The following is a 15,491-nucleotide window of genomic DNA, read 5'->3' as shown; positions in this document are numbered from 1 at the left end:
TGAGTCTGGGGGCCACATCGTGACATGCAAGGAGGCGGGGCCGCTCAGTCACGCAAGCGCTGCCCCGCGCCTGGACCTCAGCCTGATTTTACTGCAGCCAGCAGGGAAACCAGACGCTGCAAAGGCCCCGGGTCCACATCAATTTCACGAGCAAAGTTAGGAGGAAATAAATCATTTTGGGGATTTATGAAAAACTGGAAGGGGGGGATGCTTGGAAGTGTGCTGCTTTGACCCAAAGAAAATTGCAAAACAGGGGTGCATGCAATAAAGTCCAGTTAGTCAGTCACATACCCTAAGAATGCACGAAGGGTCAAATTTAGATATTCAACTCCAAGCTGATAAAAGCCGTTTATATAGCTGTACATTATTTCTATGTTAAATAAAGGATACATCTCGGTGCTTGGGTAGCTATATTTGACTTTTCAGATTTCCTCCAGACACACGAGGTTCCAGGAACAAGACCTCAGGCTTTATAGGTCATTTGAGATCAGCAATTTGGCTTTTACGGGGCAGGATTCAGTCCAGACTCCATTTAATAAAACACATGCAAAGCCGATGTGTCTTTTCCTGCACCTGAACTACGCCAATCATAAAACCGAACCTATTCACACTTTGGCTGTGATTAGGAACAGTGTTAGTATTATTATTCCTGTTCTGCTGAAGACTAATGATCTCCCATCAAAAGGAAACCGAGGTTAGAAGGGCCGCATGGTGGAATTTTTGCACTTTTCCAAGAATAATGCTCTTGCTTCTGCGGAATATAACTGCTTTTATCTGAGCATGCATTTTTCCAAGAAGCACGCAGCGGGGAAATTCACACATGATTTCCTTCACCTTTATTTCAGTATTATAAGGACAGTGTTTTATGTCATTGGTCTTACAACATCTGAAGATGGGTGCCAAAGTGTTGATGTGTTGGTGCGACTCCAATCCACTACTGTGGTTTAAGACTGAGAGCAATAAAGTGTTTTTTCAGTTTCCCTCCACTAAAAGAAACACCTCCATATGTTAAACTCACATTTTCACTTCACTGAACAGACCCTTTTTATGGAATAACCTCTCATTTTGAAATAATTCAGATTGACACTCTTATTAAAATTCTCACCAGAAGCAACATGAGAGCTTTTCAGACATTTCTTAAAGATGTCTAGTTTTGTTTTTTTCAATTTTATTTTAGAAAAGCCGTTAAACCACACACCACAAATCATAATCTCTGTGTGGGAAACATTTACTGACTTTCAAGTTTATAAATTAATGAATGAAAAGCAGTCTTGTTGAGCTTTGGTTGAAATAGAGCCACAGGCTGAGCTGTGAAATCTCTAGTTCTTTTTTCTATTTTCTACAGTGTGTTTCACCATCATTTACCTCAGTGCTCTGATTTGTGATTGCAGATGGTGTATCAGTCGAAGGCTCTGCTGTGGCTTACCTAGAGAACGTATGGACACACACAGGTACATCATAGAAGCCTGCTGTGCTCCGCATGAAAGGCCTTTTTTGGGGGCAACACAAATCAGATGTGTATGGCAGTAATTACCCTAGTTTTTGGCTGGCACGCTGCGGTCATTGAGAAGATTAATCAGTCATAGATAAATAAACAGGCTTTGCTCTCTGAATATCACTCCCCAACCCTCCGCGCCCAGACTGCTGCATAAGGAAAGTCTACTCTGGTGTCTGCTTAAGATACCATAAACTTTATTACACATTTGACTGAAGGTCTGCATGTTTCGAGATGCTGAATCAAGGGACAAAGCTCAAAACGTATGAAACTATACCTCAACAAGCCACCATGTTCACACTTAATTATACAAAAGATCAGACTCTGTTCCCAAGGCCAGTAAGAAACAAATGAAGGAAAATGAAAACAGCAAAGAAGGTCGATATCTAGACATTCAAATGTTATATAATATGACTAATGTTTGAAGATTGAATTAGTTATGAACTGTGTTAGTTTAAAAAGAATATTGAACACATTAGATCTTATTCATATCAAGTTTAGAGACAAAATAAGGACAACAACAACACGAAAAAACACACATTTCCCAACAACACCTAATTATTAACTTAATGCCGTTTGCTAAGTGGTATAAATGTGACTTGAATACATTCATATTTCAGAGAATAGTTTCAACATAATGGCATGCCCTCAGGCCTCTTATCACTAGGTAACCATGAGCTCATTTCTTGTTAGCCAGTTAAGGCTCCACGCACAGTGGATACTGCTCTCTGTAGGCACAAGGTAATTATCTGCAGGCACGCAAAGCGCTAGCTGGCTAGCTCGGCCCCCGACACTGTGAAGCATGCGAGGGACAAGACTTCCCTTCACATTGTTTTTTTCTACATTTTGCCATCTTCAGTCCATATGACAACCGCATCAGTCATAAAGGGGTAATATTTTTCTTCTTAAACATTTACAGTCTGCATTCCAGTGTATGACTGAAGCTTTGATGTAAGAGCTCTATGACATAGTTCTGAGTGAATCACAAACTTCTCTGCACAGTTTCTCAGTGAGTCAGACGGGGCCTGTGTTGCAACAGTCATCGGCATGAGTGACTTCTCCGTCTCCTCTGTCAGTGCTCTGCTCATTTGAGCAATTTTCTCAATGAAGGTAATCTAGATTAGCCATTTCTGGTCAGAGTGGCCAGGAACACAAGGCGTTTCAGAGGGGTGGGGTGGGGGGGCAGGAAGAATGAGAAATCTACTCGACTACATGAAATGAAATGCTGCCCTCTTGTGTCAAAATTCAAGTGCTTCACTGATATGGAGATATGATCGCTGTCTTTGATGTAGCTGTGCTGCTGCTGCTGACGCTTCTGCCCACTCCAGCAGTCTTGCTGGAATTGTAATAGTAGATAAACAGGAAGAAACCTGCAAATACAAGGTAGCTGGCTCACAAACATTGCACCATTCTCAGACTTCTGTGCTCAATGAAAGAGAAATTAGGCTGTTTGAGTGTTCCTGTGCGTCAGTTCGGAGTCTACCTTGAAAGGAGTTGAGGATGGTGAAGATGTAGTAGGAGGGTATGCGCATAGGTCCGTAGCTGAAGAAAGCAAACGCCCAGGTGATGCCGAGCAGGAGGAACAGGCCGAAGATGGCGATGGAGTTTGTCTTGATGGAGCTGGTGCCTTCGCCATTCTCTGCTGTGGGCTTTAACAAAACAATCTGTCGCACAGTTATGATGAATATGGTAAAGGTGAATATGAACACTATACCGTAATAACCAATGTTCACCCCCTGGTGGACAGCAGTATCGGGGATCCAGCACCTGAAAAGCGTGAATATAATAACAATCCACTCAGTAACCGAACTGAACTTTGTGAATATGAATGACTTGTGGTCAGTAAGAGACGCTTACATTTTAGCTGAATTCCCATCATCAGTATGTATAACGATGTAATGATATTTTCCCAAGGCCAGAAGAGCAATCACCACTACAGCTGGTGTGACTGAAGAGAAAGACAGTGGAGTGTACATGTTTTGTTTGTACAATGAATTTGAGCACATATGATTGTTATGTTCAGGTTCAGCTGTCTTACCCCATCCTGTGATGCAAATCTTGGTCATGTAATGTTTGATTTCAGTAGGGAGCTTCCACAGATTGAAGTACAAGTGCAGAGCCTCCATGAAAAACCAGGTAAAAGTGGCCAACATAGTGTAGTGCATGACTGCCGCTACCGCCAAACACGCACCGTAGTTCCCCAGCTTTGCAATGCTCTCATTTATCAGGAAGGACAAGTTCAAGGAGAACATGGCAGTAAAGAGGTTGATCAGGATCACAGCTGCTTGGCTTGCTTTCCTTTGTCTGGGGAGAAAGTTAGTTTTGTGTAAGCAAAGGCCTTTAATATATTATGAGTTAAAACCAGCCCTGTGATTCCTCACCTGATGAGACAATGCTTGAAGAAAGCCAGTGCCAAGAAGAACATTGACACGCCACAGCCAATTGATGTGATGTAGGAAAGAGATGTAAAATCTGTAGAGGTCATGTTCTGAGGTGGAGGCGACTGATTTAGAGAAAAATGTGTTAGGTTTTGTGTGAGAGGATGAAACTGGAATTGCTTGTAATGCCATTATCTTACCATGAGTATGGCAAAAAACGTTAGATGGGAGCACTGGCAAGTGATGCTGTCATCTGCCTCATTTGTCTGACAGCCATCTGTGATCCAGATTGGATTTTTTCCTACCAAGGCAGAAGACATTACTGTATTTCAGGTCTTTTTCACATGAATGTCTGAGGTGATGAGCAAGTCCCGCTTAAATGCTGCTTTAAAGAATATTTTTACAGTACCTTTGCCATCCCACGACCTGCAAGAAGCAATGCTTCCACTCTGTATTACGATAAAAAAGATGAATCAGTATTCTCATTCTTTCCACAACCAATCATCAATAACCTATTAATATACCTTTTAGCTGTCAGCTCCTACCTTGTCCACATTTTTGAAATGAATGTCTATGGTGTTTGACAGATTGAATATCTCTGTTCCCATTTCAATCCCCACTATCTCATCGTTGAGGAAAGAGCTGTTGGGGTCATCCTGTTGACAGTGCAGTACTGTTAAGAGTTGTGACAAGGGAAAATGGCTCTAATCATTAAGTTTAAAGATTGTGTTATTAGGTTAGCTTTACTTTTACCTGACGCATTCCTGGAAAAAGTAGAACTGCTGCAAATGAGCCATTTCTTTGTATTGCCATGTCGCTGGCTTCTTTGGGGATGTGCACCAGTCGAGAGAAACCCGTCACCAAATCAGTGTTCTCTTTGAGAATCTGCAAAATAAATAAAGACATAAAGAAGACTAAGGTAACCCTGTTTCATACTGTGCTTTACTCTTGTATGCAAACTGCGTACATTGACGTCTCCACTTGGTGTAATGGCAACATTGATGCTGGTTGGATTGGTGCGGGACAGTTTAGTGATCGTTCCTTTAATGTTGCCTATTGTAATGTCTGCTGTGGTGGAATTGCCCATCGTTTCCAGCACGGAGGAGAGATTCTTCATGATATTTCTGCAATGGAAACACAAATAATGGATTATTTCCTGCAAACTACTGTCATCATCACTCCTCCTAACAATGTCCCACCACATGTAGCAGCTGACTCCAGCACTGTGCATGCCACTGCCTCATTACTGCATCAGTAAATTGGATACTTACACTGCGCTTTCTAGGCTACTATTGATGTTGCTGATTGCAGTGGGGGGGGCACCAGTCCAAGTGTTTCTCGGCGGCTCACATGACACACAGTGTATCTTTCCAGTTAGAGGGACGGTGAGATTGTACTTTGTTGCTGCTAAACCTGCAAAACACACACGCCAGAAACATTTGATTTTCACAGCCATTTTGTGTTTTGATCAAATGATAAGTAAGAGAAAATATGATGTAATGAACAAATGATAATACCTTTGCAAGCTTCTTCATTATAATTTGAACTCTTATTACAGATGTCGTTTTGGCTCAATCTAATGTTCTTTATACCTTAGAAAAATAAAAACATTACATTATTAGACATGAGTCTTGTTAGGAGTGCCTCCACTGCTGTTAAATGAGTGCTGACATGGAAAGTACTAAGAGCTGTGGTTGATTTGTGATTTTACCTTTATTCAGGCAGTTGTGAATGCTTAAAAGGGATTCTGTGGCAGAATAAAAGGCATAAAAGATGTTCAGTTAAAAGAGGAAACGTTCACTGCATGTAGGACTTTTGAAGCATTGCCATTTTGATGCAGTAGAGATCTTTTCACCAACAGGGGGCAATCTCTCACTGCTCTTACGTGCACATATTCACTCTGTTATCAGGCCAGTCTCTGTGTGAACAGCCTTTATTTGCAACCATATTCTACTTTGCATGAGTATCACTTAATTGCACAACGACAAACACAAGTTAAGTAGAAATGTGACCAGATTCACTCAGCCTGACTATGTACTAGTAGGGGGTTGTCAGCAATACCTGAATTTTTGCTGTAGACCTGTGATGGCATGCAACTGAAGTTATGATTTGGTACCCCCATCACCACGATATCTTGCTTGGATAGAGCCTCTTTGTCCAGAATTAGACTGTAGATGTTGCTTTTATGACTCCTGATGTCAATGTTGCAGTTGAAGTCTCCGTTGTTACAGCAGTCTAAAAATCCAAGCCAGAACATACTCACATGCATCAAAATGTGGGAGAACAAATTGAATTGTATGGTTACTTCCAGTGGGCTCAAATTAATTAATTAGCTGGTTTTACCTGCATCTGCATCGTGTCCATGGATATTGAAACAGAGTTTACTTCCACTGCCCTCATCACAGACAGCCTCTGAAATATGATGTGAAACCACCGTTTTCTCTGAATTTTCTTTCCAGTTACCAGTTGCAGACATCTTTATTTAAGCTTACCTGATGGGAAAGTACTATTCGGCTGTTTGGTGCTGACAAAGAGTACATTTTTCAGTCTGCAGGTCTCAGTTGTGACTGTAAAAAAGAACAGAAAATGACAAATCTAACATATACATTAATGCTGAATTGTGTTGAGAAATACTGTTTCAGGTTAGCTTTGGGTGAGCGTAGTCACCTGAGTTCTCACATGCGCTGTTCTTGAGGAATATCCCACAGAGCACAACTGTTATCTCCACCACAAACATCCAGCGACTCTTTCCATCCAGTAGGAACATCATCTTAAGCAGTGAAGGCAATGTTCAGCAGATTACAGGATGAAGCTGTCTCACCATGACCTAAAGATACATCTGTTTATATTAAGTGCCACCTTACTGAACAGCAGCTTACTTGATCTGAGTGAGGTGATGTTCTGCGTTGTCATTCTCCACAGTGACTCACATCCACCTTGCAGTAAATACATGTTGCTGAGTGTCCTGTCTGATTTACCTTGCAAATAACGCCTGTCCTGTACCTTCACAGCACATGACCTGTCTGCTCTCTCAGTAAACAACTGGCAAACTGCCACATTTACGTATGGACTGGAGTGAAGTATACCTGCAGGTCTGAACACAGATACTGCTGAAGCCATCATCCAAATTTAGGTGTTCATTTTTTTCCTTGCAAAGCATTTTTGTGTCTGTTATTCCTCCTCGGTGGTCCTCATGTAAAGAACAGCAGAATTTGTTTACAGTATTCAGACATTTGATTTTTGTTTCTCAAATGTATGTCTCTGTGTTCTCACGGATTGACTCAAATAAGATTGTTTTCTGTACAGACATTCATGGTCACCAGATGATGAATTTATTGACTCTGGTGATGCCCCGACTTTTCCTCTAGCGCCACCATGGAGTTCACATTTGTGGTTTTGAGTGAAATATCTCAACAACTGTTGGATGGACTACCATGACATTTGCTCCACACACTAAAGGCCCCTTTCAGGATAAATTGTAATATCTTTGCTGATCCACTGACCTTAAATCATCAGATAAACATTTCAATCTGTCTGATGTTTTGATTTATAACTAAATACCAGCAAAACTCTTTGTTTAATGCTAGTTAGCAAGTGTTAGCATGCTAACATGCTAAACTAAAAATGGTGAATTATGGCTTAAACATTATACCTGCTTCACACCTACATGATAGTATTTGGTCATTGTGAGAATGTTACCATGTGACATTTATCTCAAAGCACAACTTCGCAGTGTCACCACCATAACTGGAGACTCTGAAACTAACCATAAACAGACTAAAAACAGACTTGTCCCAGTTAAAGAAAAGAAATCTTGCTTAGAGTTTGACAACATCAACAATAAGACTCCCAGATCTATACAGTAAATATGTATAACAACACCCTTTAAAGATCGCTGACCAACTCAGAAGCATTGATCAAGACAGCCAATATGCCTGCAGACTTACATCAAAATGCTTATAAAGGCACCTCGAACTGATCAGAATTACATTTAATCCTACAGTCTACTCCCCCATAATTAATCCTTCTTCATTCTCGTTTATACAGTGCATGTTGTACTCGACACAATATACAAAACATATATATCTCACTGCTGCTTACCTGATGCTTAATGCAAATCCTGTCATTCTTACAGGATAGGTTTATATACTGTAGGCCTTTGTGATGAAAATGTGGTAAACAAATGACCGACACCCTGCCTAGCTGTATGGGTGCGAGTAAGCAAATATGAAAAGAAAGGCATCTTTCATAACTGTCTGCAGCAACAGTGCCCGGTTTGTGTTCTTAAATTATCAGGCACATAACCTCAGAGGGCTGACAGGAGGAGGGATGAATGAGTTGGGCTGAGCATGAATTGGATGTGTGAAAAATGTGCTGATGCTGCCCCCTGGTGAAAGCTGGAACGTTGAGACTCCTGGTGTGTTTCCCGGCCTCATTTAAGGAAGCTCGAACAACTAGAAGCCTGTTTTGTTGATATCTATGTTGATTTTTTTGATATCTTCTGTAATGATGCCAACACTTCAGTGATAAAGACAAAGGCAGCTCTAAAACCTGAGAGGGCTGAACAAATAGCACTGCAGATAAACAACACTGCAACTGACTATAAATTGACAGATGACAGAGCCTTTAGAGGAACAACTCGAGCTCCTCTGTGGTTGTTAACGGGTTGATAATGTCATTACAGCCAGCCTGCTAGCCAGCTAAGGCAATTACCGCCCCACCAGCAGCACTAAACACATTTAAGACCTGATCGCAGTCTGGATAGGCCTGGTTGGATTCATTGATGGAGTTTTTATTGACAGTTTGGAGTTAACTCAGCGCATTGAACCATGCGGTCAGTCTGGTGATGTCATTGTTATCCTCATTAATGTCTGTTAGGTCATTAGCTTGTTGTTAGCGCTGCATAATGTGAGCAAGTGAGAAAGCAAACTTCTCAACCCATTAAACCATTGCTTTGCTGAATTTGTCATGTGAAACTATTTTGCACCGAGCAGCCATTTATTGATGCTTGTAGTCGGCGTATTAAGTGATTTGTAAATCACTCTCTCTCATCAACAGTGCTGCCTGGTGTGAGGTCACAGATAATGAAAGCAGTTTCTTCTGTTTCTGCAGGCTCTTCACTGTGTTGTTGTTGTTTTCAGAAGCAGTTTTCTTGGTGGTTTGGTGCACAATGCAGCAGGGATAGAGCCAAGGGCTCTGTGCCGTATGGCAGATGAATATTTGATGGCCCTTAATGGAGCCTTCGCCCACATGCCGTAGATCTGTTGTTTCCCACCACACACAACAGAGGACTATGGTGCAGTGATGTGGTCGGCATCCATTTTGGCACTTCCCTGGTGAATTTGGTTGCCTGTCTGGCTGTGCCACACAACAGCTGCCCGTGATTTCATCATAACAGTGGGGGGGTTAGCCATAAAGCTTAACAGGCAGACAACTGGTAGTGATTCTGAAGCTCTGTGGTATAACACAATGCACCAAATCCACACCCAGCCCTCACATGGAGCTGTATCCTCCGCCCTGCGCCCTGTGCATGAACTTATCCTCACCAAGGTCAGCAGATCACCTGCCGTCAGAGCAATGGGCTCATGTTACACATCTTCCCATATACATCTGGATACGTATGTCAATATTTATGTCCACGGGGTATAAAACATTGTCTGCAGCGATCCTGTAGAGGAGATTAAGATCTTAACTTGGGAGCGATATGGCTCAGCCTGTCGTTCCAATTAGAAAAGTGACAGTGAGGCAGAGCAGCTATGCATTTGCTTGGTGACCTCATCCTCTATACAGCACAATCCATAACTATCTGACAGGCAGTTACCTCCCACTAGTGTTTCACTGTCGGCCTGTTAGTGTAAATGGATCTCGCAATCAAAGTGTTTGGGAGTCTTATGAGTTTCAGATGAAGGGTGTGAGGAAAAGGAGGAGTGGGCTCAGCCTTGTGCTGGAATGTGGGATATCAGAGGTTGTGAGCGTGTTCTGGGCACCTGTTTGTGCTGTCTTTGCATGTTTGAGCCTGTGTATCCACACACATGCACACGCAATCACAGCTGCCCCTCACATTACACAGCTATTTCTGACCGGCTCAGTCAGCCACGGGGGTCGGGCAGATGGGTCAACCGCGCGCTTTCTCCTTTGGTAAATAAGACACACGCTCACAGGGGTGTAGAGCAACCACACATCAAAGATAATCCTGTCTGTGGTATCTTTAAATGACAGTGCAGTGACTCTTTGTTCACCTCACTGACTGAGTCTGTCACCCTGCACAACCATGACTGATGTGGTGGAGGGTTGAGCTCACTGACTGCTTTACAGCCTCAGTGTAAAACCCGATCGGCACACGGCTAAAATATTTCAGATATAAATCAGTTTAATGTAGCTCGGTTAGTTCTAAGATTACCTAACTATAACCACAGCACACGCCTTTGGGCTCCATACAATTATTTTTCTTGTCAGATTGAGTGAAATACTAAATATGGAGCAAACATAATTTATGAACTGTGGAGATTCTGAATAGCAAAAGAGAGAGAGAAAAAAACAAGCGGTCAAATTTCTCACATTAATTTTTCATCACTTCTCTTTTACAAGGTCACAGGCGGCACCCTATACTGGCCGGTGCTACGCCTCCCCAGACCTCCACCACCAACCCAAACAAACAAACAAACAAAAGCATGGACAGACGAACACTGTAACTGTCTGAAGTGGAACGTCTTTGTGGTTGACAGAAATGCGTTCGTCACCGTCCTAGAGTTACAGTCAGCTCACTCAAGGTCACCTCAGCCAGGGAATGGACTTCTGTGATCTAATATCTTCACTGCTTTTGTGACAGTTACGACAGTGATTAAAAAATTAGAAAAGATAAACAAAATCGCTGGTCAATGTCACTTGTCTGTGATTTATTACTGTTTCATTGGAAACAGGAACAGACAGTATGGATGTCACTCTCTCGCCACACTGACTTTGCCATCATCTGCCTAATTTTGAATGCATTCATAACCCCATCTCCTCCATCACCCACCCACCCACTGAACATACTATGACATCATCAGTCTGCAGTTCGTCCCTGAGGCGTCTTGCCATGACATCAGCGTCTGCACCCAGGTGGGGGGTGTCTCTCTCCTTCCCATGACCCAATAACTTAACTCTTCTTTCCTCTCAGCGACCCCGGTACAGAAACCTTATCTTGGACCTCAGAGGGAGGTAAAGCGGAGCAACAAGGAGACACTGGAGCAAGGTGAAGAGTGAGAAGAAGTGAGGACTTGGAGGACGTGGAGGGAGGAGGGGAGGCTAATCTCCTCTCAGGTGTGGGGTGTGGAGGCCACACAGAGGTGTGAAGGGCCTGGGAGAGGGCCAGAGGAACCAAGATTACAAACCTTAGACCCTTGTCACAATAGAGGTGTGAACTAGGAGATGAGTCTCAGAGGAGTGTGAAAAAGCGGAGAATAAAAGGAAGGCAATGTGGAAATGCAGATGATGATGGGTCATTGAGAGATCTGCTGACAGTGGTGGGGGGGTGAGAAGGAAGACAGTTTGTTTAGATATTTGGAAGGGTCATGATGTTAACTGTTTGCCCCTTGAAGTTCACCCTTTTGTCTACTTGAAATGTATATGAAAGAAAGATGTCGAAAGAAAACACAAACTCGTCCTATTCTCCAAAATATCACCACAGTTATTCACTTACTCAAGCGCCCTTGACCACGTCCCTTCATCCTGCCTATAGCATACCCCCGAGCTAAGTCAGAGGGCCGAATAAAGAAAGGAATGATCTCACAGTGGGTAACACCTGCAGATCCACTTTCATTATGAATTAATGGTTTCTTCACACAGTGGCAGAGTTGCATGTGGGCAGCAGGCAGGATTCTTCAAGGCAGTGTGGCTGAAATGATTCATTTCATTGTGGTGCATCCCGACAAAGCTTATATTGTGAGTATGTTCAAAGGGCCCAGTTCCTTCCAGACTTATCTGTTAATAATTGATATATTGACTCACCGCAGCTTGATAACGTGCACTTACACTATTTATTTCTCTTTAAAATGGACGAGGTAGCTAATGTGTAACGGCTATAACTCAGTGGTGATGACAGGCAATGGCTGACGTGAAAAAGAAGTTGAGTGAGTCTGTGCATTCCTGGTTCAGTCGAGTGAGCAGAAACACGCGCTGCACAGCAGACGGAGCCTCCATATCTTAATTATGAAACACTGGAATGTAATCACAGAGAAGGAAATGACACATTTTCACAGTGTGATGATATTAAGGACTAATTATACTGTTCTACAATTGAAACAGTTCATCTGTGTGCATGCATGAAGTCTAAAACTGATGTAGCACCACACTGATGGTGTCTATGTCCACACACACTTGCCAAATTATTGTTGCAAGTAAACTATGAGTAAACACTACTCTGCTTTGAAGTTTTCTATATTGTGTTGCTGCAGCACAAGCTAAATCTCTTCAATCTCCATTTCTATTATTTGAATTTAATGGAGGCGATGAAGGAAAGGAATTCTTGACCCACACTGTAAGAACGCTTGCCCTGGCTGCTGCCCTGATGTTTCGGGACATAAATAGGCATCCCAGCTTGACCTTAAAGAGGTCCCTTTGTTGAAGCTGTGCTCAGCTGCAGGTGGCCAGGAGCTCCCTGCTGAGTGCTGGAGAATCCCAGAGTCAGCACATTAGCCTGTCAAAAGGAGCAGATAAGGCAAACAGGGGGGCCTGGAAGGAGAGGCCCCTGCACCCCCACTGAGTTACTGACCCCCTGATCTGCTTCACAGCTGTAAACATTTATGATTGTTTTACCAACTAATATAAGCTTTAAATATATTTACTGCATCAACCCTAGAGGATTAATGTAAACATGCAGAGTTACAGGGTTGTCTATGCCTCTGGGATTTACTTTGCTTGTTGTTATATAAATAAAATAAATAATTTCCCCTCGGGGATCAATAAAGGAATTCTGTTACTTATGTGTTCTGGCACCATAAGATTGTTGAATTAATGTATTCTCAGACCTATACTATTTACAGTAGCTCTGCATTATGTATGCTGTGTAGTTGTTCTCCCCAGGAAATTCAAATTAATATTCAAAAGCGAAAGACAAGGAGTTCAGTGAGCAACCCTCAGTGAAGTAATGAGGCAAACAAAGCAGCGGTGCATTTAGAAACTAATTTCTCCAAACATGACCCTCCATCGAGCTCACACAGACCGCGCCAGCAGAGGTGGGGGGTACGAGCACTGAGGTGGGAGTAGAGAGAAAACTTCACAGCACATTTTTTTCTGGTCTGAGAAATCAATAAAGCTTTCATGTGAACTTCACGGGGAAGAACGACCCAGAAACACTCACAAAGAGGTTCATTAGTGATTATGTTTGCTTTTTTTTTTTGCACCAGCAGGGAGGAGAGTGCTAGTAGTTGCCTATGGGTAAAGTGAAAAGGGCAAAAAGACAGAGAAGGAAGATGTTTTCATTGCAAAGCCTATTGGCACTATACAGTATATCTCTTCGCCATATGGGACTGGCAACATAAAATATGCATGTTAATCCATATGTTGAGTCTTTTGCCATGAATATTTAACACTACAGCAACATTGAGGGATATAACACGAGGCTTTACGTTGTCTAATAACAGTGGAAAGGTCCTAAGTGCAGTGCCAGTCTCTCATTTTCCTCGATTACCATAGGCATTGCGATCAATAAATCATAGCTTTTGACAAGCGGAATCAAAAGATGTGAATTTCAAAAGTCAGCTTGGCTGAAAACAAACCAAAAAAAAAAAAACTTTGTTGGCCACCTGACTCACAACATGAAAGAACAAAGCAACTGTAGGGGGGAAATATTGATCGCGAGCCACAGAGAGGTGTGGAGAGTTCAGGTGCATGCGAGTATGGATCTGTGCATCCATAGTTTGGTGGGACAGATGTCGGGGTTATGTGGAGGTGAAGGTTGCAGGTTCAAACTCTCAGCAGCTGTGGAATGATGGCTGTCTGAAGGTCATAGGAAGGTTACATCTTTTGTTGATGCAAGAATGCACCTTCTCAAAACAATCCGGATGTGATGTATAAGCAGCATCGACTGCATGCAACAAAGGCTTTTGCTGTATGTGAGAATTGGCTTTAAAAAAGTCTGAATTTTGAAAAGCATTTAATACCTTGAGGATGTTATTTGTGAAAGATGGATTTTGTTTGATTTTCATTATCTAAAATCCCTCCCACTTGAAAGGGGACCCTTCGCCTCTATTAATAATTGACATCTTATTACTTATCCCCCTCACCGTGGCCGGCTTTGATGTGAGCCGTGTTCTTTTATCAGCACGGTGCTATGTATTGATCGCCGGGCAGATAGGAGCACTATCAAAGGGATTCCTCGTGGGGCAGTCAACACCCAGTCACCTCATACTCCTGGAATGTGGTCAAGCACAGTCCCCGCCGTCACATCTCTTCGCATCCCTCTTCTTCTTATTTGGCTCATCCTGCCTGAGAGCCGCTTATCTGGGTTAAATATTCACAAAGAACACCAAAGCTGTTGAAGTGACATCATCTGAATTGGAAGAGGAGGATGTGTGCAGCAGGAAGGCATAGTGCCGAAGGGGGGTTCCACCAAGAGAACCTGTCAGGTCTCATGTTCTGGCTGAACATTACAGCAGATGATGATCTCATTCATAAAGCTCATTATGGTTCACTGGAGATGCTTATCATCAGCTGAGCAACAAACAACTGCAGACACTATGTAAACACTGTAAATTACAGAAGGTTCTGGTGCATTAGACAAATATGATATTTCTCTTGTGAGGTGAAAACAATGTGAAAATACTATCGGATTGGGACGCACTGCTTGTTATCGTAGCACAACAACCTCGCCAAACAATAACCAGAAAACAAAGCCTCCCATGTGAGCAGCGGGAAAAGTGTTGTGAGAATGATAAGCGCCGTCCCCCTGCATGTGAGACGGATTATAATTTCAGGAGATTTCTATAATCCAGCCATATTGGCAAACACCGAACTTCTTTGTTTATTCTCTCAGATGCTCTCCCTTCTAAGTACATTTCATACATTTAAGCCCCATATGCAGTCGCCGCTTTACAGGCCGGCATTGATTGTTATTCGACACTCGGAGACCAATCGTCAAAAGCACTTACAATAAAACACAGAGCGCAGTCATAACGAGCATATCCTATTTAACCGAACAGAAAATACATTTTCACTGGTGAACACTTAGAGACCATTAGCAGCAGTGGTGTAAAAGCCAGGCGTCTTTCCATCATCAATATCCCATAAGTGGATGGCTGCATGTGCGCCGAGGGCCAGGCCTGGTGAAAAATCTCCCAGGCTGCCGTTGCCGCTGCTGTTGATAACCCGTCCAGCCTGACTGACAGCACTTTTGTTTTCCGCGGATTAGGCAATCTGACTTCATCACGGTCCATGAGGGGGTTCACGTAACGCTGCCTGGAGGTCACTACACCCACGTGACTCCCTCCTGTCTGCTGGCTGCCCTGATGACAGAGCCGTCCGGCCTCCAGACCGAGACTAGACAGTGGACATGGTGACCCCACCCAGCTCAAACACACCCAGGTACACACACACACACACACATACACACACACACACACACACACACACACACACAC

At 42.9% G+C, this 15,491-nt stretch overlaps 2 protein-coding genes and 1 long non-coding RNA gene across 5 annotated transcripts in view; 1 reads left to right on the top strand and 2 right to left on the bottom strand.

Moving 5' to 3' along the window:
• bmf1 (BCL2 modifying factor 1) overlaps positions 1-15,491 on the top strand; it is a 48,674-nt gene that overhangs the window by 12,626 nt on the left and 20,557 nt on the right. For 2 of the 3 annotated variants that reach the window (XM_076749152.1, XM_076749153.1), the window contains exons 2-3: positions 1,392-1,451; positions 15,263-15,435. In XM_076749152.1, coding sequence (XP_076605267.1) covers positions 15,404-15,435 — 32 coding nt within the window. In that variant the 5' untranslated portion in view covers positions 1,392-1,451; positions 15,263-15,403. The remainder of the gene's footprint in view (positions 1-1,391; positions 1,452-15,262; positions 15,436-15,491) is intronic. The other variant, XM_076749154.1, reaches the window with a different exon arrangement.
• LOC143331923 (uncharacterized) lies at positions 2,729-4,960 on the bottom strand. Its single transcript, XM_076749089.1, has 7 exons — positions 4,841-4,960; positions 4,627-4,758; positions 4,419-4,529; positions 3,877-3,998; positions 3,673-3,799; positions 2,979-3,159; positions 2,729-2,865 (listed from the first exon to the last, which is right to left on the bottom strand). Exons 1-7 carry the CDS (start codon positions 4,958-4,960, stop codon positions 2,750-2,752), a joined length of 909 nt encoding a protein of 302 aa, XP_076605204.1. The 3' UTR covers positions 2,729-2,749.
• Positions 5,196-6,002, bottom strand: LOC143331441 (uncharacterized). Its single transcript, XR_013078133.1, has 4 exons — positions 5,935-6,002; positions 5,585-5,620; positions 5,391-5,465; positions 5,196-5,286 (listed from the first exon to the last, which is right to left on the bottom strand). It is a non-coding gene; the product is annotated as an uncharacterized LOC143331441 (long non-coding RNA).

Source organism: Chaetodon auriga, chromosome 14, assembly GCF_051107435.1.
Source record: "Chaetodon auriga isolate fChaAug3 chromosome 14, fChaAug3.hap1, whole genome shotgun sequence".
NCBI lineage: Eukaryota > Metazoa > Chordata > Actinopteri > Chaetodontiformes > Chaetodontidae > Chaetodon > Chaetodon auriga.
This window is presented reverse-complemented; position numbering and strand designations above follow the sequence as displayed.

Bases quoted from the DNA above. Each gene is read 5' to 3' on its own strand.
- LOC143331923 (XM_076749089.1), bottom strand. From the start codon at position 4,960: ATGGGCAATTCCACCACAGCAGACATTACAATAGGCAACATTAAAGGA. The intron at 4,530-4,626 runs GTAAAAGTAAAG...CACTGTCAACAG, and splicing joins TTTTTCCAGGAATGCGTCAG to GATGACCCCAACAGCTCTTT. The intron at 3,800-3,876 runs GTGAGGAATCAC...CTTTCTCCCCAG, and splicing joins TTCAAGCATTGTCTCATCAG to ACAAAGGAAAGCAAGCCAAG.